This window comes from Ascaphus truei, chromosome 4 (genome assembly GCF_040206685.1).
Source record: "Ascaphus truei isolate aAscTru1 chromosome 4, aAscTru1.hap1, whole genome shotgun sequence".
NCBI classification, from domain to species: Eukaryota; Metazoa; Chordata; class Amphibia; order Anura; family Ascaphidae; genus Ascaphus; species Ascaphus truei.
In genome coordinates this window covers 347,218,566-347,241,872 of record NC_134486.1, presented here as the reverse complement: position 1 = coordinate 347,241,872, position 23,307 = coordinate 347,218,566, and the positions used below count along the sequence as shown (strand labels likewise).

Below are 23,307 nucleotides of genomic sequence, written 5' to 3'. Positions count from 1 at the left end.
TGCTAATAAGATAAAAAATGTAATGAAACATTGGTTGAATATTAATGATTGACTATGGACATTTGGCTAGCACTCAGAAACAGGATATAAGAATTACCTTTTATGTGTATATTTAAAAACAGAAAGGATCTCACATTCATATTTTTTAAAACCTGTTTCCTATCGTATTTTCAATTTTGAGCCTGTGAAGACACACACTTTACTTACGGAGGGGGGATTATGAGAGGGGGTGCACTCTATCGCAGATGAGACTTCCTGGTCCTACCCTAAGCAAGTTGTAAGTAAAGTGGTCTCAATTGGAACACCAGAATCACTAATGATTCAGCAATCATCCAGACAGAACCAGACCTTTTCACCTGGATAAAGAACCAAGACTGGGATTTATTCTTGAAGCAGCTTCCAGAAGGAATTAAGGTGGCCGGCTTGACTAAAGAAATCAATCAGGCCTTCCATGTCTAGGAAAAGTTACAAGCTAATGGGAAGGATTTCACAGATTGAACCAGAAGGTACCAGAGGGTAGAGGTCCACCAGTTGGAGGCTGATCACTTCCTGACAGAGTCTATTATAAACTGCAGATTACGTGAGTAACCGAAAACAATTAAAATTTTGCAAGGATAAATTAGGAAATATTACATAATCTAATATGGATTTTATCCAGAAACAGTCCTGTAAGGTAGTGTAGATGTTGGTATCAATGACAAAAGGTATATTTTTTGGGGGTTGTGGTCACATTTAATTATTTGGCTAATATCAGATGGAAAATTATTACTATACAGTACTGATTGATCTTATAATTCAGTGCTAAGCAATCAACAGTAGTGTGCTGCAAATTGGGGGGGCCCCCCTCCCCCCTCCCCTATTTTGTTCGTCTGTTATTTGTTTTAAAGAACTCACAGTCAACTGTGTGAAAAAATCTTTCATGTCGTGGAGTGAGATGTTGTCACTATAACATTTAATGATTTAAGATTAAAGAATAATAAAGGTTTTAGAAAGATAAACATAGGTGGTATTATGAAAAGTTCAGTCCGCGCTCTGGCTCTTTATCTATCTCTCATCTTGGTGCGCTTTTGTGTTTTTTCTTGTTTTTATAGGTGGTATTATATTTACAAGTATTAATGTAATGTATTAAAGAAAGTTTGCAATTTGGCAGTTGGGAGAAGATTGTGCTTGGATCATATTGGACAACACAGCATATGAAATACCTATTAGTGGTATATGATATTATTTTAAGATCCTGTTACACCCTGACTCCCAGTAAAGATTTGCATTTACATTTAGAGATTCCATAGCGCATTAACATATTTTCACCAGGCCTTAGCACATGTTTTGGAGCTCTTGGGCCTGGGTGACACTGTGTAACAATATGTGGATGATCTATTGAAACAAACAAAAGATGGGGCAGATCATGTGGAAGGTTTAAATCGACTCTTTGATGCTTTAGAGAAGTCAGGACTAAAAGTAAATACATCTAAAGCACAAGTTTTAAAAAGTAAAGTAATCTTTTTGGGGATAGTAATATTCGACACTTCTACACTGCATTTTCTCAAGTTTGAGCACAGTCCTTCTATATTGACACTTTAATATCTTACATGTGCAGTAAATAACCACAAAGGGAGCTGTAACTCAAATAAGTTAGTAGACAGTGTATGAAGCAAATTAATACTCTTCTATCACTGGGGGATCACAAGTTGGCAAAATTGTTATTTTGTTGAATTGGTAAAATATAACTCTACCTAGATTTCCTAGAAATGGCTGCTTTATGATGTGGGGTAAATAACCTGAATTTATATGCGGCTGCTGTTCTCTGCACCTTAGCAAATATAATCTCGTTTAGATAAATCAAACAGTAAATAAGTATCCTCTCACAGATAACAAACTTTAAACATACTGTATATATAGAAATCATATGTCAATCAGTAATAATCATAGTTTCCTCACAAGATAAAGTCCTTTTAATTTAATATATGCCCACCCACAAGAGTGCTGAAGGCTTATACCTTTCTTCCAAGCAACATTTGTAATGATGTGTGTTGGTGCCTGTTATAGCACATTTAAAGGTGGATGCAATACAGTGCTTGATATTGTAAGAGTCTGTTTCTCCTTTAAGACAGAATATGTTGTGGTACAGTATACTGAAAAAGCAAACCGATTGTAGATAGATGACATGTTGCAGAAGGAGCAGTGTGGAACTGCCAGAGGTATGGTAAGTACAAGTTGATGTTCCTCTCAGTCAGCATTACAAATACAGTAGTTGGAATAGCAAACTATGTCTGGGTCTCCAATCAGAGGCAGGCACCGATGAAGACACAGGGCAAAAGATGTCTGTCCACTGTAGCATAGCTTGAGTTTAATGGACTTGAGCTCTTTTAGGTGTAGCTCCAGAACAGAACTGGATCTCTCTGGAACCACAAATAGTATAACAGCAGCAGCAGAGCAGTTGCAGATTGGCTTGTCTACGTGTCCATAAATTGCTGTAAGTTCAGGATTGGGTAATATGTTGCACTCTTTGTAGCTTTGCAGTATTGCTTTATGCAAGACCATTAAAATGTGTCATAAAGTATAGTACGCCAATTCAATTTTTTCAAAATGAAGATGTCCATGGTTTAGTGTCTAAAGTATATAGGGCAGTATACAAGTTGCTTCTTTACAGGATGACTAGTTATTGAAACTATTCTATGAAGGAAACATTTCTCAATTCATTATTTGTTCCATTCCTTCATCATTAGGGTAAAATCTGGATGGTGTGGCTTATTATCAACATCAGCATTCTTCTTTTCCCTAGAAGCTAGGCTTAGATATGGTAGTTTAGCTAGTTCTACAGTAGTAAAATTACAATAGATCTTTAGAACAGTTTAAGAAGGAATCCCAAGAGAGTCAACAAGTCTGGTGGTATGGGTTTTTACCACATTTCCTCTCATAGCTGTGGTTCAACAGAGAGCATCTCTTACTATTCATAATCAAGAGAAAACATGAGAGGGCATCGGCATCAATACTCTGTAACTTCCCCATCTGTACTTAAGACTGAAAGTGTAATTGGAAAAAGCTGCAAGCCATCTGGGACAAGTGGCACCAAGCTTCAAGATCGAAAAAAACAAATATAATGGTTATTTTCAGTTCTTTCTTCAAACTTTGCACTGCAGAGAGAAGTAGTCATGAAATTCAACAACTGACCATTTCCAAGAAGGGAATTGTAATTTCTCATCAGGATAGTTCTTTTCTGCAGAGGACCAACTTCTGATATTGATAGCTATGGGACAGAGACCCTAAATGGTTCCGGTATAGTACACCTCGAAACCCATCATAACTAGCATCAATATATGCAGTTTGACATAAGGTTTATTTGGATCTGCAAAGGCCAGAACTGGAGCTGATGTAAGACAGTTCTTCAGATTCTGAAACAATTCATTACATTTATTATCCCATTGATCTCCAAAGGATCCATTAGGATTGAAATAGTTTTTGTTATGTGATTAAGACTGTACTTTTATCTTAATTGATGGTTGAAACTATTGAATAAGTTGATTAAGGGGTCTTAAAGTACTGGAATACCCCTAAAACATGTTTGGTAGTAGTCACTCAGATAATCTTAAGTCTGTTATGTTATAAGGTTTTAGCCAAGTTGTAATCACTTAATTTTTTTTTATATATCAGTAGCAACCCCATGTTCTGACACTGCGTCCCCCATAGGTCACAGATGGGTGTCACAGAACTGGCACTTGCACGGCGACATTTTTAGAACTTTAAATGGTCTAAGACTTTCAAAAGCCTGGTCTCATATTCTTCCCATGTGTACCCCAAAATGATTATATAGTCTAGGTAAACAAACCCTTCTATTAGATACATATCACCTACTGCTCATTCCATAAGTTGTTGAAAGGTGACTGGTGCACCACAGATTCCCTGATATATGCACTCTAAGTGATAGACACATAAGAGACAGATAAATGCTGTCTTCTCCTTGTCAGCCACACTGATGGGTATCTGGTATTATCAACTATGTAAATCCGACAGTGAAGCATTTGCTTTCAACTAAGCAGTTGAGAGTCTTATAAATCCTTGATGTTGTATATTGCACTCCCGCTGGGGGTTCTATATTCAAAACACATGCAATTTCAATTTTTCTTGCTTACGACCACAATTGGAGATATATAAAAGCTATACGATTCAGAGAAGGTTCCATCAAGGTATATAGCAATCATTATATATTTAACCTAGTTAAATGGACTTTCCAAATTAGTAAGAAAATGAACTAAGGACAATGAGAAGATACATTGGTTAAATTTTATTTTGAAACAATTATATTACTTTAGACATTTCCATGGTTAACAAATGGCTTTACGATTATCTTATCAGGAAAGCACATTACAGTATATAGACATTAACATTGCTAGCTTTGCTTTGTACTTTTGTTTACAAAGTAATTATGGTGCTATCATTAGTCAAACAGACAGACATAAGCAACTGGTTTGAGTTTTTCCAACAAGATACAATTCGTATTCACTTTTCACTAAATAGAAATAAGTAAGTCCACTGCTTTATGGATGATTAAAGGAAAATAATTACAATGATGTTATAAAACATTATAATTTTAAGCCGTTAGGTTGAACGATGCCTCCAGATACAAGCAGGTGCAGATGCAACATCATTACATAGAATGGAAATAATCAATGGATAATGTAGCTTTCTGGCAGGTTCCACATAGGTTTATACCAGCATTTAACCTAGCAATGATTATTGGTCCCACTGGTAAGTTATGGTGGGATAGTCTGCATTATTACTGCACTGAATCCTATAGAAACTATGTGATATTCTGCATTACAACGCAATATTTGGGGTTTTCAGAATATCAAATAAAGTTAGGTACATTTGTATGAGTTAATAGGTTAAAAGTAGATGACTGACAATTTTTTACATGTACTTTGGTCAAAAGTGGTACTGCATCTTAGAGCAGCAAATCCCCATCAAATTGTTTTTAATTACCAGGTTTACTGGCTATGCACTTTAACCCAAGGCTGTGCGGAAAAGCTGTGCAATGCAACAGGCATAAGCTTATAGGGGTCCATGTAAAAATGGATTTGAAGCAAAAAGTTACACTGTGTGCTCATTTGCATGTCATTTCCAAGAATCCCTTGCTGCAGTGGAAGCAGTGTATGGTCGGAGATAGCAGTTAAAAGCAAGGTCGCGGACATGTCTGACACATCACAAAAAAATATTTTTTCATTTCTAATAATCAGAACTGGGTCTTCTGGATTAAAGCAACCCCGCTTCCTGGGATATTTGTAGATCTTCTGTCTGTTTTGATACAAAAAACCTACAAATATGTTCACCATTAGAATGTTGCAATGTCATCTCCTAATGATGTTGCAATGATGTTTCATCTTTCTATTGGCCACTCCAGGTCAAGCATGACCAAGAAGCTATTTTCGGTGGGGGAGGAAACATTCCCCCCCATACCCCCCAGACAAAACAAGTAATATCTTAGTAACGGAGAGTCCCCATATGACACGGGACATTATTTTGAATGCCAATTAGTAAAACAAAGTCTAAATGATATTTCTAGTATTATTTATAACAATAAGATAATATTCCTAATATTCACCCTATGATTAACTAAGCTTTGTTATGGAAAACAAAGCTGTTATTTAAGTCATACTTAAGTATGGTTCTATAGACAAATGTTCACATCCATTAAAGATATCACAATATACTTTTTCAGGGTCAATATAGCTACTACCATTATTTTGTTTTATAGAGTTACAGTATCTCTTTTTTAAATGAGTAACTAACAGTGACTTATTTTTTCTTGTAATTATTCTGTATTGATTGTTACAGTACTTATCTATACTGGTGAACTTCCACCTTTTTCATTAACATAAGGGTGAATTTAATATGATCCGAAATGGCCAATCACATCGTAATTGGCCGAAAAGCCCTATGTAGGTGAATGGGGATTTTTTGCTGATTGCATACTCTTGGCCACTTTAAAATCATATTGAATCAATCCTATAATCTAGTAATTTTTATTCATCTGATGTCCTAGTACAGTACAATCTGAATTTTTATGTTACGTCAAAATGTAGGTCAATACAGTCTGTAAAGTGTGCAATACATACTAATATGTCAATCAACCAACCAGAAAAAAGGTGTTCTTACCAATACAGAGTGGTGAAGGATAATTCCAACGTCGTACAGTTCCAGGCATGCATGAGATATGAGAATGTCCCTGTGAATATTAAAACAACACTATATGGTTAGATTATTATAAAAAAAAAAATACAAGTTAAAGAACCAGCCAAGTATTGTGCATATCACAAATGATATCTCAAAGAAATGAATATTTGTTCTTCCATTTTAATGGGTAACCATGCCATAGTTTAATTCATGCTTTGCCAGAATTCTCCATCTCCCATGATCGGATTATCATAATTTATGCTGTGCCCTTTCACAGTCATGTCACAAGCATGGGAATACAAAGGGAAATGAACTCTGCTGGGGAACATTTGATGCTCAAACTGTAGTGCCATCACATAAAAGGGGAGAGAGAAGTGAAAAACCCTCAGTTTCTGGTTACTATGTTTACCAAAAAACACTAATAAACTGTTTATAAATTTTAATACTTTGACGTTTAAATAGCATCAATCACCCAGATAACATCATCTAAATAAGTCATTAGATCACATTGATGCATGTAGAAATTTTAATTTTGAGCCTGACTTTTCATATTTGCATTACTTTTCATTATAATTGATGTCACTTTTCTTAAATCTGTCAAGTATTGTATCACAATCTGTGAAGCAGAGCAAACTGCTTATGACATTGATCTAGAAATATACTGAGATGGAATTAATTGGTTTGGCATTGCTGATTTCTACCTTGCGTAAAATATGGGGTGCAGTTATGAAGGATTTTTTTGTTGTTACAACGAGCAGAGATTAAAAGAGGAGCTCTTTAATATACAGCATTTACTATATAGGTGGCCATGACACCTACAACCTACCTAAATAAGGACATAAATAAAATGGGTGACTGTGATTCAGGATGGGCAGATACTCCTCTAGACATGCAAGTTTTTAGCCTTTATGTTATCGGTGATGCCATAGGATGTCATGGCAATGCGGCCCATGATAATGGGACACTGTAGGAAGAGATGCCACTGGACAAGATAAGTCACACTTACAGGTGCCCCGCACTCTCCCCCAGCAATCAGTTTTATTGTTGTGGGGAAGAGCGCGGGGCCTTTTAAATTGGAGGGCTCAGTGCAGTGGCACCGATGGAACCCCATCCTGCTGGCCCTGATCATATCATACTGAATATGGTCCCATACCATTGACAGATTTTCTAAATCTGAAATAATGAATAACATTGCATTTATACACAATAGCAAGATGCCATATGGTTGGATTGTAAGTTTATATACTGAATAAAATATATTTAATATTTTACCTGTAATGTAGTATTACTTCCTTGCCTCAAATATACAAAAAACTTACATTTAAAAAAATATCCTAATAGATAAAAGCCAGTTTCCTCATACAGTTCTTCTGCTACATTATTGCTAATTATTAATATAATTGTCTGTCTAGACCAATTATTGTTTATTTATTTCCAGTCTGGATGTTCCACCAAATTTAATTACAATAGATGAGCAGGCAGTGATCTACATTAAAATGTGTGAGATCTATCATGTTGTAGTAATAATATTTTTCTTAATTAGTGATTCATTATACATAACACTGTGAATTATTTATTGAGGAACAATAGGAACAAGAAGAGCTTGCACTCTGATTTTGGTGCCCAAGGAGCAGAGTTAAAGTGAATCGCCAGAGGCCAACAGGAGCTGTTATTCATATTTGAACCAAATTCTCCCACTCTGAAACCGATGCAATCATTAATAAACCCTTTTAATGTTTGCTTCTATCTGCAAGAGCATTTGCAAATAAAATCTCTTCGTATTAAAAAAAGTAATTAAATGGGCACATACAGTATTGTTTTCCACCTAATACTAAAAGACTCTCTTAGGCCTAGGTGCACTAAGTGCCAATAAATCTGGGTAAATATCATTACTTTACCTAATATACCTACAGTCAGCCAGTCACCAAAAGCAGTATCATTTTTATTTATTTATAAAAACGTTTAACCAGGAAGTATTACATTGAGAGTTACCGCTCATTTTCAAGTATGTCCTGGGCACAACTATGATGACAGATACATTGTTACATTAAATGAACAGGCAGACAATATTACAATCAGTGACAGCTACAGTTTTGAATGAAGAAACTGGAGGTTGTTCCAATCGTGAGGTGCACAGCAACAGAAGAAGGAGCTAACAGATTATTTGCTGAACCTTTGGACCAGGAACAATCTTTTGGAGTAACATCTTAAATGATAACATCTGCATGTGTTAGGGGTGAGAAAAGTGGTATATGTGGTATATGTGGTGCTGAATAATTGAAACAGGTTCCACATATAGGTAGTATTGACATCATAAATCCACAATTGGTAGTCCAGTTGCAATGGAGTGCCCCCCAAATGAGTATAACAAAACTGAAGGGGAAAGTGACTAGTGGAGTCGGCTTAGACATCCACGGTGATGTACACAATATAAACACAAAATCAGTAATGATAATAAATTGAGGAACAATGTCCATGAAAGACAGGATTTAATTAAGGCACTGCAGCCCTTTACCTGTACTGTCCAAAGGGTACTCTCATCATCCTCGGCGTGCAATCCATCTGTTGTAGATACAGGAAGGGAAAAGGCGTAGATAGAGGACAGCTCCAGACATCCTGTAGTAAATCTCCAGGGAAAAAGACCAGGCCACTCCAAATTAATCAAAAAAAGTTTTTGATTAATTTGGAGTGGCCTGGTCTTTCTCCCTGGAGATTTACAACAGGATGTCTGGAGCTGTGCTCTATCTACGCCTATTCCCTTCCTCTGTTAGGGGTGAGGCATTTGTTCAGCTACAGGGGTAGCTTGCCCAATAAGTATTTGAAGGCAAGACAGGAAAAATGTACTTTGCGCCTGGACTCAAGTGATGACCAATATAGTTAGTGGAACAATTCACAGTGATGTGTGTTGTAGTTACATTGTAGAACAAAGTGGCATATTGAGTTATAGTGGGTGCCTACTTTGCTAAGGTGAGTATGGGGTGCTGTACCAGATACTATGTCACCATAGTCTATAATTTACAATAGCATCTGCTGTGTAATAGGCTTTTTGGCCAACGGGTTTAGAAAAGATTTTCCTATAAAGTGCACCTTATTTAGCATAGGTTTTTGATGTCAAAGTATCAATATGCAACCCAAATGTTAAATGAGAGTCAAACCATATGCCCAGTTATTTAAAACTAGTGACAGGAGCATGAATTATGTTAGAGTTGGTTCTGATTTGCAGCGCTGACATTTGCAGCTTTAGATATGTAGTCTTAAATACCATAGTTACAGTTGTGTCAGTGTTTACTGGCAAACATTGCAACTTAACAGCCTGCAAATGCAATTAAACACACACACACACACACACACACACACACACACACACACACACACACACACACACACACACACACACACACACACACACACACACACACACACACACTACTCTCTTTAACATGGAATATTTTACTACTCAATGCAGGCCACCTCTTCTCAACTCTGTCCCATACACCTGTGGATACAAATACAAATATTTTAAGCCTGCTGCCCACACTGGGTGAACTAAGGGGGTGATACCTTATGCATAAGCCTAAAGTCATAATTGTCACAGAAACATGGCTAACTCCTAAACCCTTGAAGCATCTATCTCCAGTCAGAGATACTCAATTTCAAGTAAAGATAGGGAAAAGAGAAGAGAAGGGGTGTTATTTTATATTGAAGACACCTTACTATTTAGGCTGCTAAATTTCTCCCCTTGCCAGTCACCTTTGGAAATCCTAGTTGGTAAAATGTGCCTCTCTTCTCTATGCCTATTCTTATTGCTGCCACATATTGCCCCTCTAAAGCCCCAGTACAACCCTTGGCTGATATCACTTACTTCCTTGGCACAATTTCCTTTCTGAATGGGGAGAGTTAGTTCTTGGTGATTTCCACTTCAATTGGCTAAACCTTAAAAGCAACAAAACCCATATATAATTAAAATCACTAAACATAACCAAACTAATATCCCAACTCACACAGGCAAACCTAAAATCTCACAACCATTCTTTGCTAGATTGGATTCTATCCTCTTGTCAAAACAGAATCCAATCCTCTGGTATACTACTTGACATTTTCAGTGACCATGAAATAGTGTACTGTGTATGGAAAATCAAACCACCCAAATCAAGCCCTATGGTTCTACTCACTAAACATTTAGAAACTTTAACCCACAACAATTTCTGGGTGATCTCACCAACTGCACTTGGTATTTATATACAAATTTGAGTAATTGTTTGCAGTCTAGTAAATTGCAATGTTTGCCAGTAGAATGGGTGGTGGTTGGTGTGCTGGTTTTTAGAATTCCCCACCAACATTCAGTCGATAATGCAAAGCTTTTGAATAGTCCAGGGTGTTGGATTACATGGGGTGTGGCCCAGGATTGAGAAATTTGTAGTTGATAGTCACATTTACAGTAGGCCACAGTTAATAACAGAATTCAGGTAAGTAGCAGGTTAATTTTAAGAAAGAGCAAATTTTTTTTGTTTTTTTAAATGTAATATAGTGTTTTTCTCCCACTCAAAGTGCTTTACAATTACAGTATAGTGCAAGATATACAGCACGTAGGAATTTTTACAGACATAGTCCCTGCCCATTTGAGATTACAATATATGTTTTTGGTGCCTACGGCATCGAGAGATAATTTGAGTTGCCCAAGGTAAGTGTAAAGTCAGCTCACCGTAGGCTGCCTAGTGATATCATTATGTGTGATTAAGTTGCAGAAGGATCCAGTCTCCAGTCCCCCTCTAGTTCAACTATTGGATAACTACATATTCACTTAAACATTCTCACTTTAAGATGCTATGCTGCCGTGCGTCCCTAGACGTCATTGAAATTTAAACATATAAGCAGTCACATGACCTTCTCGCAATAAATCAATTAGCAGACAACACAATTAAGGATCAAACATTCTAACCCCTAATATACAAGATTCTAATGTAAGGAATAGTGGAACACGTCCTTTGCGACGTGTTCCCTCCTTACCTGTCTCTGCACGGACCTCCGCTCTGGCACCAGCGCGTGCGTGCACACCCGCTCTGTTTACATAGCGTGAGTGCAGACGCAGCTCTTCTAATGTGGCCATGGAGCTTAGCTCCACCCTCGGATGCGCCGTGCTTCTCTCGTGTGCGGCGTGTTCACTTGACGCCGTGCACCATTCCTCAGCTGCGTGGCAAGATCTCCTAATGCCCACTTGTCTCCTGCAGCCTATCCTAGATTCTGCAGAGGTCGTGCCTCTGCTCTTCCTCCTTGGCTATTGGTTCCTGCTCCTGTTATATACCCTGCTCTCACTTTTAATCTTTGCTGAGCATAACTAGTTGTAGCCTTGTGCTCCTGCGTTTCTTGTGCTTTGCTCCTGTCTAATTCTCTCTTGCAGTTTTTGGATTCTACGTGTACCGACCCGGCTTGACTACTGAACACCCTCTGGACTTCGACCCCGGCTTACTCTCGACTCTGTGTACCCCTCCAACCCAGACCATGGCTATATGGACTTCTACAATTCTGACCTCTCCAAACCCAGACTGCTACGCTGGTGCTGCCCGCAGACCAGACCGTCCCTTATACTGAGGTGGGGACGTATACAGTATGTGCACGCACCCGCAGCAGAAGGAGCGTGTCTGGAGTGTGGTGTTTTGGGGTTGCCTGGCCAGGTGGTAATAGCTGTAGCAATACTTGTCGGTACCGGGAGTAGAGACGTAGTAGTTGCCGTTAGCCAAAGTGAGGGATGGGAGAGGTCCAGAAGGTCAGGGTCCAAACAGAGGTCCAGGGGTGTGAGAATCTGCGTCGTCAAGGGGGAGCCGGGGTCGAGAGCCAAAGGGAGTAGTCCTCCAAGCTGAGTCGTAACCTGAACAACAAGACAATTAAGAGAGCCAGAATAGACATCCACAAGAGATACTATGTCGAGGGATGTGAGAGAGGTAGGACAGGTATTATATACTGTGGCTGACCAATGGGAAGCGGAGGCAGGCCTGGAAGAGCCCGAGGAGCTGTCCTGGATTGGTTCCCATTAAAGGCAGCCAGGTGGTAAGCTTTAGGGTTAAATGGTTACCAGCACATGGGCGGGGGGCGTGGCATCACTGCAAGAGCAGTGAATAAATTATCTTGGATCGGCACGTGCTCCGTAATGGGAGGGGGTGCGCGCGCAGGGGCAATGGCAGCCACCCGAGCACCAGCCGCACATGGAACAGTGGCCGCCCGACGGAAAGGACAGGGGAGCCCTCCAACCACGGAGGCCAGGCGGGAGCGGCGAGGAAGGAGCCCTACAGCAGCGGGAACCGAAAGAGGTGAGGGGAGGTCACGCTGCGACCGCCGTGACCCCCGAGTCCTCACGCAGACCACGGCAAGGGACTTTGACTATTCTGACCTCTCCATCCCAAGACCTTGGCAAGTATCTGGACTAACCCGCTCTCTCCAATCCAGACCTGGCTACGTTGACAATCTGCCTGCCAGGCACGCTTCCGCTGCTGTGGGTGCATGGTTCTATACTTCCCCACCTCAGTACTGGAGTCCTGTCTTGCTCGTGGGTAGCATAACCGTTACATCTAATCAGTTAAGGATTAACATAACATTAATTTTATTTAACGTTACATTAAAAGGGCAAACTGGGCTTCGCAGATCTGGGCTTTAGTTCCCTACTGCTGATATGACAACTTATGTCTGTGATTTAGTATTTCTGACAAATATACCAAAGTAATTGTAAGTACTGAAGACCCACCCAAAATGTTTTATTATCGATAAAGAGATAAAGAGAAAGACAGAGAGGAAGATAGATAGAAAGAGAATTAATTAAGTCATTGTACCTGTAATGTGTATCCAGGCTCACATTGAAAAGACACCACGTCGTTCACCATGTATCGATCTCCAATTTTTATGCCATTGGTTGGTACTAAGGGTTCTGGACAAGCTGTAAGACCCACCGCTAAGAAAAAAAGAGAAAAAAATTGACATGTTTTTGGTAATGCAAACCAAAGTATATAAAGACTAAGCTTATCAATATAAATATCCCTATATTTTATAGCACTTCTGCTGTATACAGAGTCAAAGGTCAACCAACTGTGTGTATATATAAATATATATATATATATATACACACACACACACACACACACACACACACACACACACACACACACACACACACACACACACACACACACACACACACACACACACACACACACACACACACACACACACACACATATATATGAGAATTCTGTAGGACATTACAGTTAATCATCAAGAAATCAGCAGCACCTGATTAAACATAAATAATGCATGTAAATGTTGGTACAAAAGTGAACAACATAAAATCTTAATTACATTTAAAGATATAGTTATATAGTAGATGAGGTTGAAAAAAGATATATGTTCATAAAGTTCAACCTATGCTAAATTTAGACAACATATACTTATCCTATATTTGTATTTACAGTATTTTGATCCAAAAAAAGGCAAACAAAAGAAAACCCAGTGAAACATCACCCAATACTGTCTCATAAAGAGACAATTTCTTCAAAGTACAGGTGTCTCCTCTAAGACATAGATACAAAGTAGTGCTCTACTCACAAGTTCTTAATGCAGTTCTCCATTTCATGTGACATCCATGAACAGTGGAAAGACAATGTTTCAGGTCCATGTGAGACCTGAAATGTTGTATTTCCTCTGTTCTTGGCTGTCCCATTAAATGGAGAATTGCATTATGAACTTGTGAGTAGAGCTCTATAATGTATCTCTGTCTTAGAGGAGACAGCTGTACTTTGAATAAATTGTTTGTCTACAGTATGTTGTATTAGCTGTACAAGCCAGATTCTTCTCGCCTAAAACTGTTTCCCCACACTTTGAAATTGTCTCATAAGGGGAAAATGTATTTCCTTCCTGATGTCAAATAACTGCAATCAGATTTCTTCCTGGATCAACATCCTTTTCATGTGTACCCCCTTGGTATATCCCTGTATATATATTCTTTCTACAAAGATGTCCAACATACATTCTTGTTACCCAAGAGAATAGCTCACAAGACTGCTTTTGATGCAGGAATCATAAACTAACTTTTTAAGTAGATACTGGGATGTTTATTCAGGTGCAGATACAGTAAAATGTAAGAAGTGAGGGAAATTAACAAACAACATTTTTACTTATTTCACACCCTGATAATCAACATTATTCTGTTTAGTATTAGAGACTTCAAAATAAAACTTGTGTTTCCTGAATAAACATTTAGACCCCAGGGGGGAAGCAGCTGCTATTTTCCTAATCAGTATTGTTGACCTGTCATAACATTTATTGATAGATATGGTATTTCTAGGTTTTCCCATCAACTTCAAAGCAACACACATAATTTAGTTTGAGCATACTTCCTCAACCAATCAAAACCTCCTACATGTTCAGCTATGGGTTTAGGAACACATTTAAAACAGACAGAGTATTAGTTAGTTAGGAGAAAATAGAGGAGAAGGAGAGAAGAGTTTGGAGGGAGAGTTCAGAGAAGATAACTATGATCATAATTCTTGTGCACTATATATATATATATGTTTTATATCCATGTATTGTTAGATTGGACTAACTGTATTTTATTGTTTGTTAGGCTTGTAAAAAGTACAAACCTTATAAGGAAGTATAATTAGTACAACCGTGTAAGTGTTATATTTCATTGCTGTTCTAAAAAATAATTGTTTACATAATTAAATCTGCTCTATCGTGTCAGAAACTCTCATAAACCAGGTTGTGCATGTGTGAATGTGTTTCCTATTGGAACCCATATCTACACATTCATTTCCTTAAAATAATAGTTTTGCCAATAGTTTATTAATTCTTATAAGACAGCAATACTTTATAGATGAATACGCTATAAATCCATCGATATTTCTATTGTCTGGATAAGGTTAGACATATAGGGGGTCATGCACTAAGCTCCGTTGAGTCGTTTTTAGAGCACAAAGTGCTCTTAGAACGTGATGTTGTGCTGAACACAATGCACTAAGCCACAAAACAGGCACTTTGCGCTCTAAAACTGAGTTTTTTCAGGAAATTTTTTTAAGGCCAACTTTGCTCGTTCATTTCCCTGTTTGCGTTAAATTCTGCCCAATAAGCGGGATGCACTAAGCTACATAACCTTAGCGTACACGAAAGTTGCGTTCAACAGAACACGTCAGCTCAAGGTAGACGCAAAAAAGCTGGACTTTGAAAAAAATGTTGCTTTACATTTTTGCTTGCGCAACACCCATACAACAGGCCGGCGGTTGTCCCCGGCTGACCCCGTAGCAGTCCCGGGGTCCCCGCGGGAGTCCCGGGGTACCCGCGGGCCTGCTGTACCAATGTTGTGCCTACAAAAATACTAAACATTATTTCTAACTAAATACACCCCCTAAAACATACAGTACAATAATGTGCAAAATAACTATTATCCAGATATGGATAATAGATTATTTGCCCATTATTAAACACTGCATTAGCATACATAAATAAAGTAAATAAATACAGTTATACTTACCACAACAACAGGTCCCTCTGTCCTCCGTTGAAAGAAAGCATACAGTATATACATAATAAAGACATTCTAATGGCCCCTAACCCCTTAATCACCTTAGCGGTTACTAACCGCTATAGTCATTAAGAGGTTAACCCACCCTGCCCCGATACAAACCAAGGAGGCCTAAGCACCCACCCTGAACTGACTATACCCACCCTGTACCCATTGAATAGTATAGTGGTACATCATACCCATATAATAATAATATGGGCATGATAAGCCTCTATAGCACTCAATGGGCACCCTAATTACAATACATTAATGCCACAAAAACATACTTCACTAAATCAAAACAGTAGCCAGCTAATCCAATGAATACAAGCAATAACAACATCAACAATAAATTAATTAAACCATTAACCAATTAAACCAATTAATTCCTAAACCAACTCAAAACGAATAGTAACACTAACCAATCAAACCAATTAATTACTACAGCATTAATGAATTTAAACATTAAAATACAAAGAAATAAATTCAAACAATATCTGAAATAACCATAAAATGCATTAGCTAACATAATACAACATTAACTACAAACGAACACCAATCGCAAACATTTTATTACATTAAGCAGAAAAAAAACAAACAATCATATCCACATAAGAAACAGACATTAAAAAAACCAACAGCAATACCAAGCCACAAGTGTCCCCCAAATATTGTCATAATAATGTATTCATCTGTACCCTAAAGTGGTTCATATTAATATATTATCAGTCAATGTGCCTCCCCCAAAAAATCAAAAAACACATCTAATGAAGAAACCTGTAAAAAGAAACATTTACAAACATTCAATATATTACTTACCATTAGAAGCGGTGGCCCTCCGACTCCCGGGGTAACAGGAAGCTCACGTACCTTGAAGGCCTCCGACAGCATCCGATGCCATCCTCCATGAAGATCCGGATCAGGTACCCAAATCTTCTTTTTTCTTTCTTTAATCACCTCCTTCTATCTTCATCTGTCACCATTTCTTGATCTTCTTTATCTTCTATCTTCATATGTGAATCCAAACAGAAACCATGGTGAAACCCAACCGATGTTGTCTCGTCGTCTTCTTGGGCTCAAATGAGGCGTCACAGCCTTAAATAGGGCTTGTGACGTCACATTTAGCCTCCAAATCGTTAACAGTCACCTGATTGGCTGTTCAAACCATGTTCCAACTTTAATTTTAACAGCCAATCAGAATGGCTGTGCTTCATTTGCCTTTAAGATGACTTCACTAAATCCAAGATGGCCGGCGTCACATGGTATTTCAGCCAATCAGAGTGTGGAATTGGTTCCCACGATCTGATTGGCTGAAATACCATGTGATGCCGGCTTTGTTACGTCATCTTAAAGGCAAATGAAGCACAGCCATTCTGATTGGCTGGCATCATTCCCTTTGTGACGTCATGTAAAAAAAAAAAAAAAAAAGTCGGAACATGGTTTTAACAGCCAATCAGGTGGCTGTTAACCATTTGGAGGCTAAATGTGATGTCACAAGCCTTATTTAAGGCCGTGACGTCTCATTTGAACCCAAGAAGACGACGAGACAACATTGGTTGGGATTTACCATGGGTTTTTTTTGGATTGACAGATGAAGATAGAAGATAAAGAAGATCAAGAAATGGTGACAGATGAAGATAGAAGGAGGTGATTAAAGAAACAAAAAAGAAGATTTGGGTACTTGATCCGGATCTTCATGGCGGATGGCATCGGATGCTGTTGGAGGCCTTCAAGGTACGTGAGCTTCCTGTTACCCCGGGAGTCGGAGGGCCACCGCTTCTAATGGTAAGTAATATATTGAATGTTTGTAAATGTCTCTTTTTACAGGTTTCTTCATTGAATGTGTTTTTTGATTTTTTTGGGGGAGGCACATTGACTGGTAATATATTAATCTGTTCCACTTTAGGGTACAGATTAATACATTATTATGACAATATTTGGGGGGCATTTGTGGCTTGGTATTGCTGTTGGTTTCTTTAATTTCAATTTCTTATATGGATATGATTGTTTGTTTTTTTCCTGCTTAATGGTAATAACATGTTTGCGCTTGTTGTGCGTTTGTAGTTAATGTTGAATTATGCTAGGTAATGCGTTTTATGGTTATTTCAGATATTGTTTGAATTTATTTATATGTCTTTTAATGTTTACATTCATTAATTTTGTAGTAATTCATTGGTTTGATTGGTTAGTGTTACTATTCATTTTGAGTTGATTTAGGAATTAATTGGTTTCATTGGTTAATGGTTTAATTAATTCATTGTTGATGTTGTTATTGCTTGTATTCATTGGATTAGCTTGCTACTGTTTTTATTTACTTTATTTAGGTATGCTAACGCAGTGTTTAATAATGGGCTAATAATTTATTTTCAAGTGTCCGCGTTACGTGACCGGGACATTGAAATTCTGCAGGGGATACCGGCACCCCATAACAGGACCTGTATCTCCAGAAGTAGGGGGTCCTCGGACCTGAAACCAATGCTGTTAAGCTCCGGAGACCCCCTGCTCATGTACACTATTATTCAAATGTATTTATTTTGTGTACGATCGCCTGTAACAGCCTTGCATGGAGATGGCAAATCTCCATGCAAATGTTACATGCGGCTTTTTTTTCAAGCAGCTAGCGTATGTGAAGTTTAAGAACGCTAGCAGGGGGAAAAAAGCAACATGTACTCTGTGGGTGTTTTGAGCACGTACGTTAAAAAAATGGGCTCACGGCCTTAGTGAATCGCGTCCCCGGCCTCACTTTTTAACGGACGTGCTTTTTTTGAAAATCAGAACGCAAACCCATTGAGCTTAGTGCATAGCCCCCTAAGTCTCCCTAGTTAATTCTTAAAATACTCATATAGATGAATATAAATACATCTATATTTCTATTTCTGGATAAAGCTAAACATTATCGGTAACATTTGGCGACCACGATCAGGGACACAAAATTGATGGTATTCTTTAAAATAAGCACCTAGATCTCTGAATATAAAATAGATAAGGTTATTAGACAAATTCAGACTGCGTCATCCAGTTACCAGCAACAAAATGACTTATTTTTATAGCGGGTATTAGAAGAACTCTTCAGGCTAGCGAACAGAAGAGAGAGGATACACCACTAATATATATTTTAAATAAAATCCCCCAAATTCTAATAATAGAAAAGTATATTGGATTAACCACTAGGAGCTGTCAACTTGTGGGGAGGATATACAATTCAGGGGAAAGTAATTTGTATGACAAAATTACAAAAATGGCTACAGTCTCTAGTTTAGACAGTTTTGTAGCAGCTTATATCACAAAGCATAAAAGTTTAGACTTTACATGTGATACTAAAAGCCAAAATAATCCTTGAACATATGTCTAGGAAATATTTGATCAAGAGATAAGTATCTCTAAGAAAAGTTAAAAATTAAAGGGCAAATATATTGCAAGTATATATGCAGCATAAAGACAAAAAAGACACAGCGCACAACGCTCATAGTGCATAAAACAATATAATAAAGGTACAATTAATTAGGGTAAGTAATGTGCGTACATCAATATAGATAAATATATGCAGTTAGGGATAATGTTACCCAACGCCTCAGGAAACCGGAAGGAGTATCCTCACAAGGGTTATGGCGCTGGTGTCTCGGATGCAGGATCCTATTGGTAAGTAGGTAAGTAGATCGCCTCTAATAAGTTCTTTTTCCCCAAGAGCACGAGTCCAAAGCTGCTGCTGCCACTTGCAGTTCTTTGCCAGAGCACAGCTCCACACCGGCCGGGTCCTCTCACTCCCCTCTGTGCAGAAGCACTTCCGGGTCGATGACGTCACCACGGGGGGGGAGCGCTGGTAATCGCGCCGTTCACACTCGATCAGCTCAGATGGTGGGGTAGTCAATTAGAGGTTGAGCTCTTGTCCAATCATCCAACGCGTTTCGAAACGAAATGTTTCTTCATCAGGGATATAGATTAAAGTGGTTCCGGATCAGTTATAAATACTACATGATCGTACCTCATTGGCTAGGCTATCAACTCTCACAGCCAATGGGAAAGTAATGGGGGCGGGTTAATAGTCCCGGTTTCGCGCGTCACTGGTAGCTAATAGCAACATAACATAAACATCATAAAAACTTTATTAACAACAAACATAGCTAACCACACGCGATTGATGAGACTAAAAGAGAGAAAACAGTGTTGCACATAATAAAAAACGTACATGAGTGCATTAGTGGCCATGTAGACCAGGGAGGTTACTCTAATGGGCAATAAATATCACCATCAAACTGAAATAGGAAACATGAAAAGTCTGCAAAACCGATCACTAATAGGGGAGCATTAAGGTGATGCAAGCAATCCTAGTACATATTAAAAAGGCATGTCCTAAGAATTATACTAAAAGGACAAAGAGACAAAAGTTAAAAATCTGTTACTAATGAAAAAAATCCCTTAAATTGCTAAAAAATGCTAAAAAATATATATATACAAGTAAAATATAGTTGGGAACATAGAAAAATAATGTATAAACTTAATACAGGGACCAAATGTCTATATCTTCGTTTAAACCCCCTGGATACAGAGTATTTAGCTTGTGTATCCAGAAGGTTTCCTGCCTGGAAAGTTCTTTTACTCTGTCACCCCCTCTCCTGTTTTTGGGTACGTGCTTAATACCTTTAAATAATAGAGAGGAGGGATCACATTTATGGGATTGTGCATAGTGCTTGGAAAGACTATGCTTCATAAAACCTATTTTAATGTTGCGCAAGTGTTCTTGTATGCGCACTTTCAATGGGCGTTTAGTGCGTCCCACATATAAAAGGCCACATGGACACTCCAATAAATAAACGACATGGTCAGTGTTACAGTATATAAAATCATTAATACCATGTGTTTCTCCATTGATACATTTAAAAGTCTTTCTCTCTGGGTGCAAATATTTGCAAACTGAGCACTTCCCACACTTGAAATTCCCAATTGGTTTAGTACTTAACCATTTATCGTCCCCACTAGGACATTCAATTTGTTTTATGTCGCTTGGGGATAGTGTATTTTTTAAATTTTTTGCTCTTCTATAGATGAATTTTGGGAATTTCGAGAGGTGAGCACCCAGCAGCAAATCATTTGATAATATAGACCAATGTTTTCTTACAATTTTCTCAATTTGCCCCGTCATTGAGTTAAAATTAGTGATAAAAGAGACGTTGCATTTCCCCTCACCCTCCTGGGGGTTTTTGCTTTTTTTGGAATTTGTTAATAGCATATTTTTTCTATCAAGTTTTCTTATTTTCTCCAGATCTGTATTTAATTTCTCTAGACGATAACCCCTCTCTAAAAACCTTGAGGTCAGTTTCTCAGCTTGTTCCTCAAAGTCTACTTCCGTGCTACAATTTTTCTTCAACCTATAATATTGGCCACTGGGGATATTTGATATCCACGTTTTTTTGTGATTACTTGTGGCAACAAGGAGGTTGTTGCAATCAACCTCCTTGAAATACGTTTTTGTTACCACCTTTCCTTCTGCTGACGCCATAAGGTTGAGATCCAGGAAGTGTATTTGTGTCTCATGCTCTACATGTGTGAAAGTGAGGTTTTTATTATTATTATTTAAATACTGCAAAAATTGGCCGATAGAACACTGGTCGCCGTCCCATATGCACAAGACGTCATCTATGAAACGGCGCCATATAATGATATTTGCCTTGAACGGGTTGTTGTTAAATATACATTCATCTTCCCATCTTCCCATATACAGGTTTGCGAAACTAGGGGCAAATCTAGTGCCCATTGCAGTTCCGCAAACCTGTATGAAAAATTCATCAAGAAACATAAAATAATTATGTTTCAAGATGTACCTGATGGAATCTATAATAAATTGGCTATTGAGGGGATGCAGAGTGGCATCGTTCAATAGAAAAGATTGAACAGCATTCAGACCCTCCTCGTGTGGGATGTTGGTGTACAAGGCCTGAACATCACAAGTGAGCCACCTATAAGAGTCTTATAAGGGTTCGTGTGGAAAGACTCTTATAGGTGGCTCACTTGTGATGTTCAGGCCTTGTACACCAACATCCCACACGAGGAGGGTCTGAATGCTGTTCAATCTTTTCTATTGAACGATGCCACTCTGCATCCCCTCAATAGCCAATTTATTATAGATTCCATCAGGTACATCTTGAAACATAATTATTTTATGTTTCTTGATGAATTTTTCATACAGGTTTGCGGAACTGCAATGGGCACTAGATTTGCCCCTAGTTTCGCAAACCTGTATATGGGAAGATGGGAAGATGAATGTATATTTAACAACAACCCGTTCAAGGCAAATATCATTATATGGCGCCGTTTCATAGATGACGTCTTGTGCATATGGGACGGCGACCAGTGTTCTATCGGCCAATTTTTGCAGTATTTAAATAATAATAATAAAAACCTCACTTTCACACATGTAGAGCATGAGACACAAATACACTTCCTGGATCTCAACCTTATGGCGTCAGCAGAAGGAAAGGTGGTAACAAAAACGTATTTCAAGGAGGTTGATTGCAACAACCTCCTTGTTGCCACAAGTAATCACAAAAAAACGTGGATATCAAATATCCCCAGTGGCCAATATTATAGGTTGAAGAAAAATTGTAGCACGGAAGTAGACTTTGAGGAACAAGCTGAGAAACTGACCTCAAGGTTTTTAGAGAGGGGTTATCGTCTAGAGAAATTAAATACAGATCTGGAGAAAATAAGAAAACTTGATAGAAAAAATATGCTATTAACAAATTCCAAAAAAAGCAAAAACCCCCAGGAGGGTGAGGGGAAATGCAACGTCTCTTTTATCACTAATTTTAACTCAATGACGGGGCAAATTGAGAAAATTGTAAGAAAACATTGGTCTATATTATCAAATGATTTGCTGCTGGGTGCTCACCTCTCGAAATTCCCAAAATTCATCTATAGAAGAGCAAAAAATTTAAAAAATACACTATCCCCAAGCGACATAAAACAAATTGAATGTCCTAGTGGGGACGATAAATGGTTAAGTACTAAACCAATTGGGAATTTCAAGTGTGGGAAGTGCTCAGTTTGCAAATATTTGCACCCAGAGAGAAAGACTTTTAAATGTATCAATGGAGAAACACATGGTATTAATGATTTTATATACTGTAACACTGACCATGTCGTTTATTTATTGGAGTGTCCATGTGGCCTTTTATATGTGGGACGCACTAAACGCCCATTGAAAGTGCGCATACAAGAACACTTGCGCAACATTAAAATAGGTTTTATGAAGCATAGTCTTTCCAAGCACTATGCACAATCCCATAAATGTGATCCCTCCTCTCTATTATTTAAAGGTATTAAGCACGTACCCAAAAACAGGAGAGGGGGTGACAGAGTAAAAGAACTTCCCAGGCAGGAAACCTTCTGGATACACAAGCTAAATACTCTGTATCCAGGGGGTTTAAACGAAGATATAGACATTTGGTCCCTGTATTAAGTTTATACATTATTTTTCTATGTTCCCAACTATATTTTACTTGTATATATATATTTTTTAGCATTTTTTAGCAATTTAAGGGATTTTTTTCATTAGTAACAGATTTTTAACTTTTGTCTCTTTGTCCTTTTAGTAT

The 23,307-nt window shown here is 38.1% G+C and overlaps 1 protein-coding gene across 1 annotated transcript in view; it reads right to left on the bottom strand.

The window, feature by feature from the left end:
- CSMD1 (CUB and Sushi multiple domains 1) overlaps positions 1 to 23,307 on the bottom strand; it is a 2,556,145-nt gene that overhangs the window by 331,489 nt on the left and 2,201,349 nt on the right. The window contains exons 38-39 of the mRNA XM_075598211.1: positions 12,993 to 13,111; positions 6,154 to 6,223 (exon numbers count right to left, since the gene is read on the bottom strand). Coding sequence (XP_075454326.1) covers positions 6,154 to 6,223; positions 12,993 to 13,111 — 189 coding nt within the window. The remainder of the gene's footprint in view (positions 1 to 6,153; positions 6,224 to 12,992; positions 13,112 to 23,307) is intronic.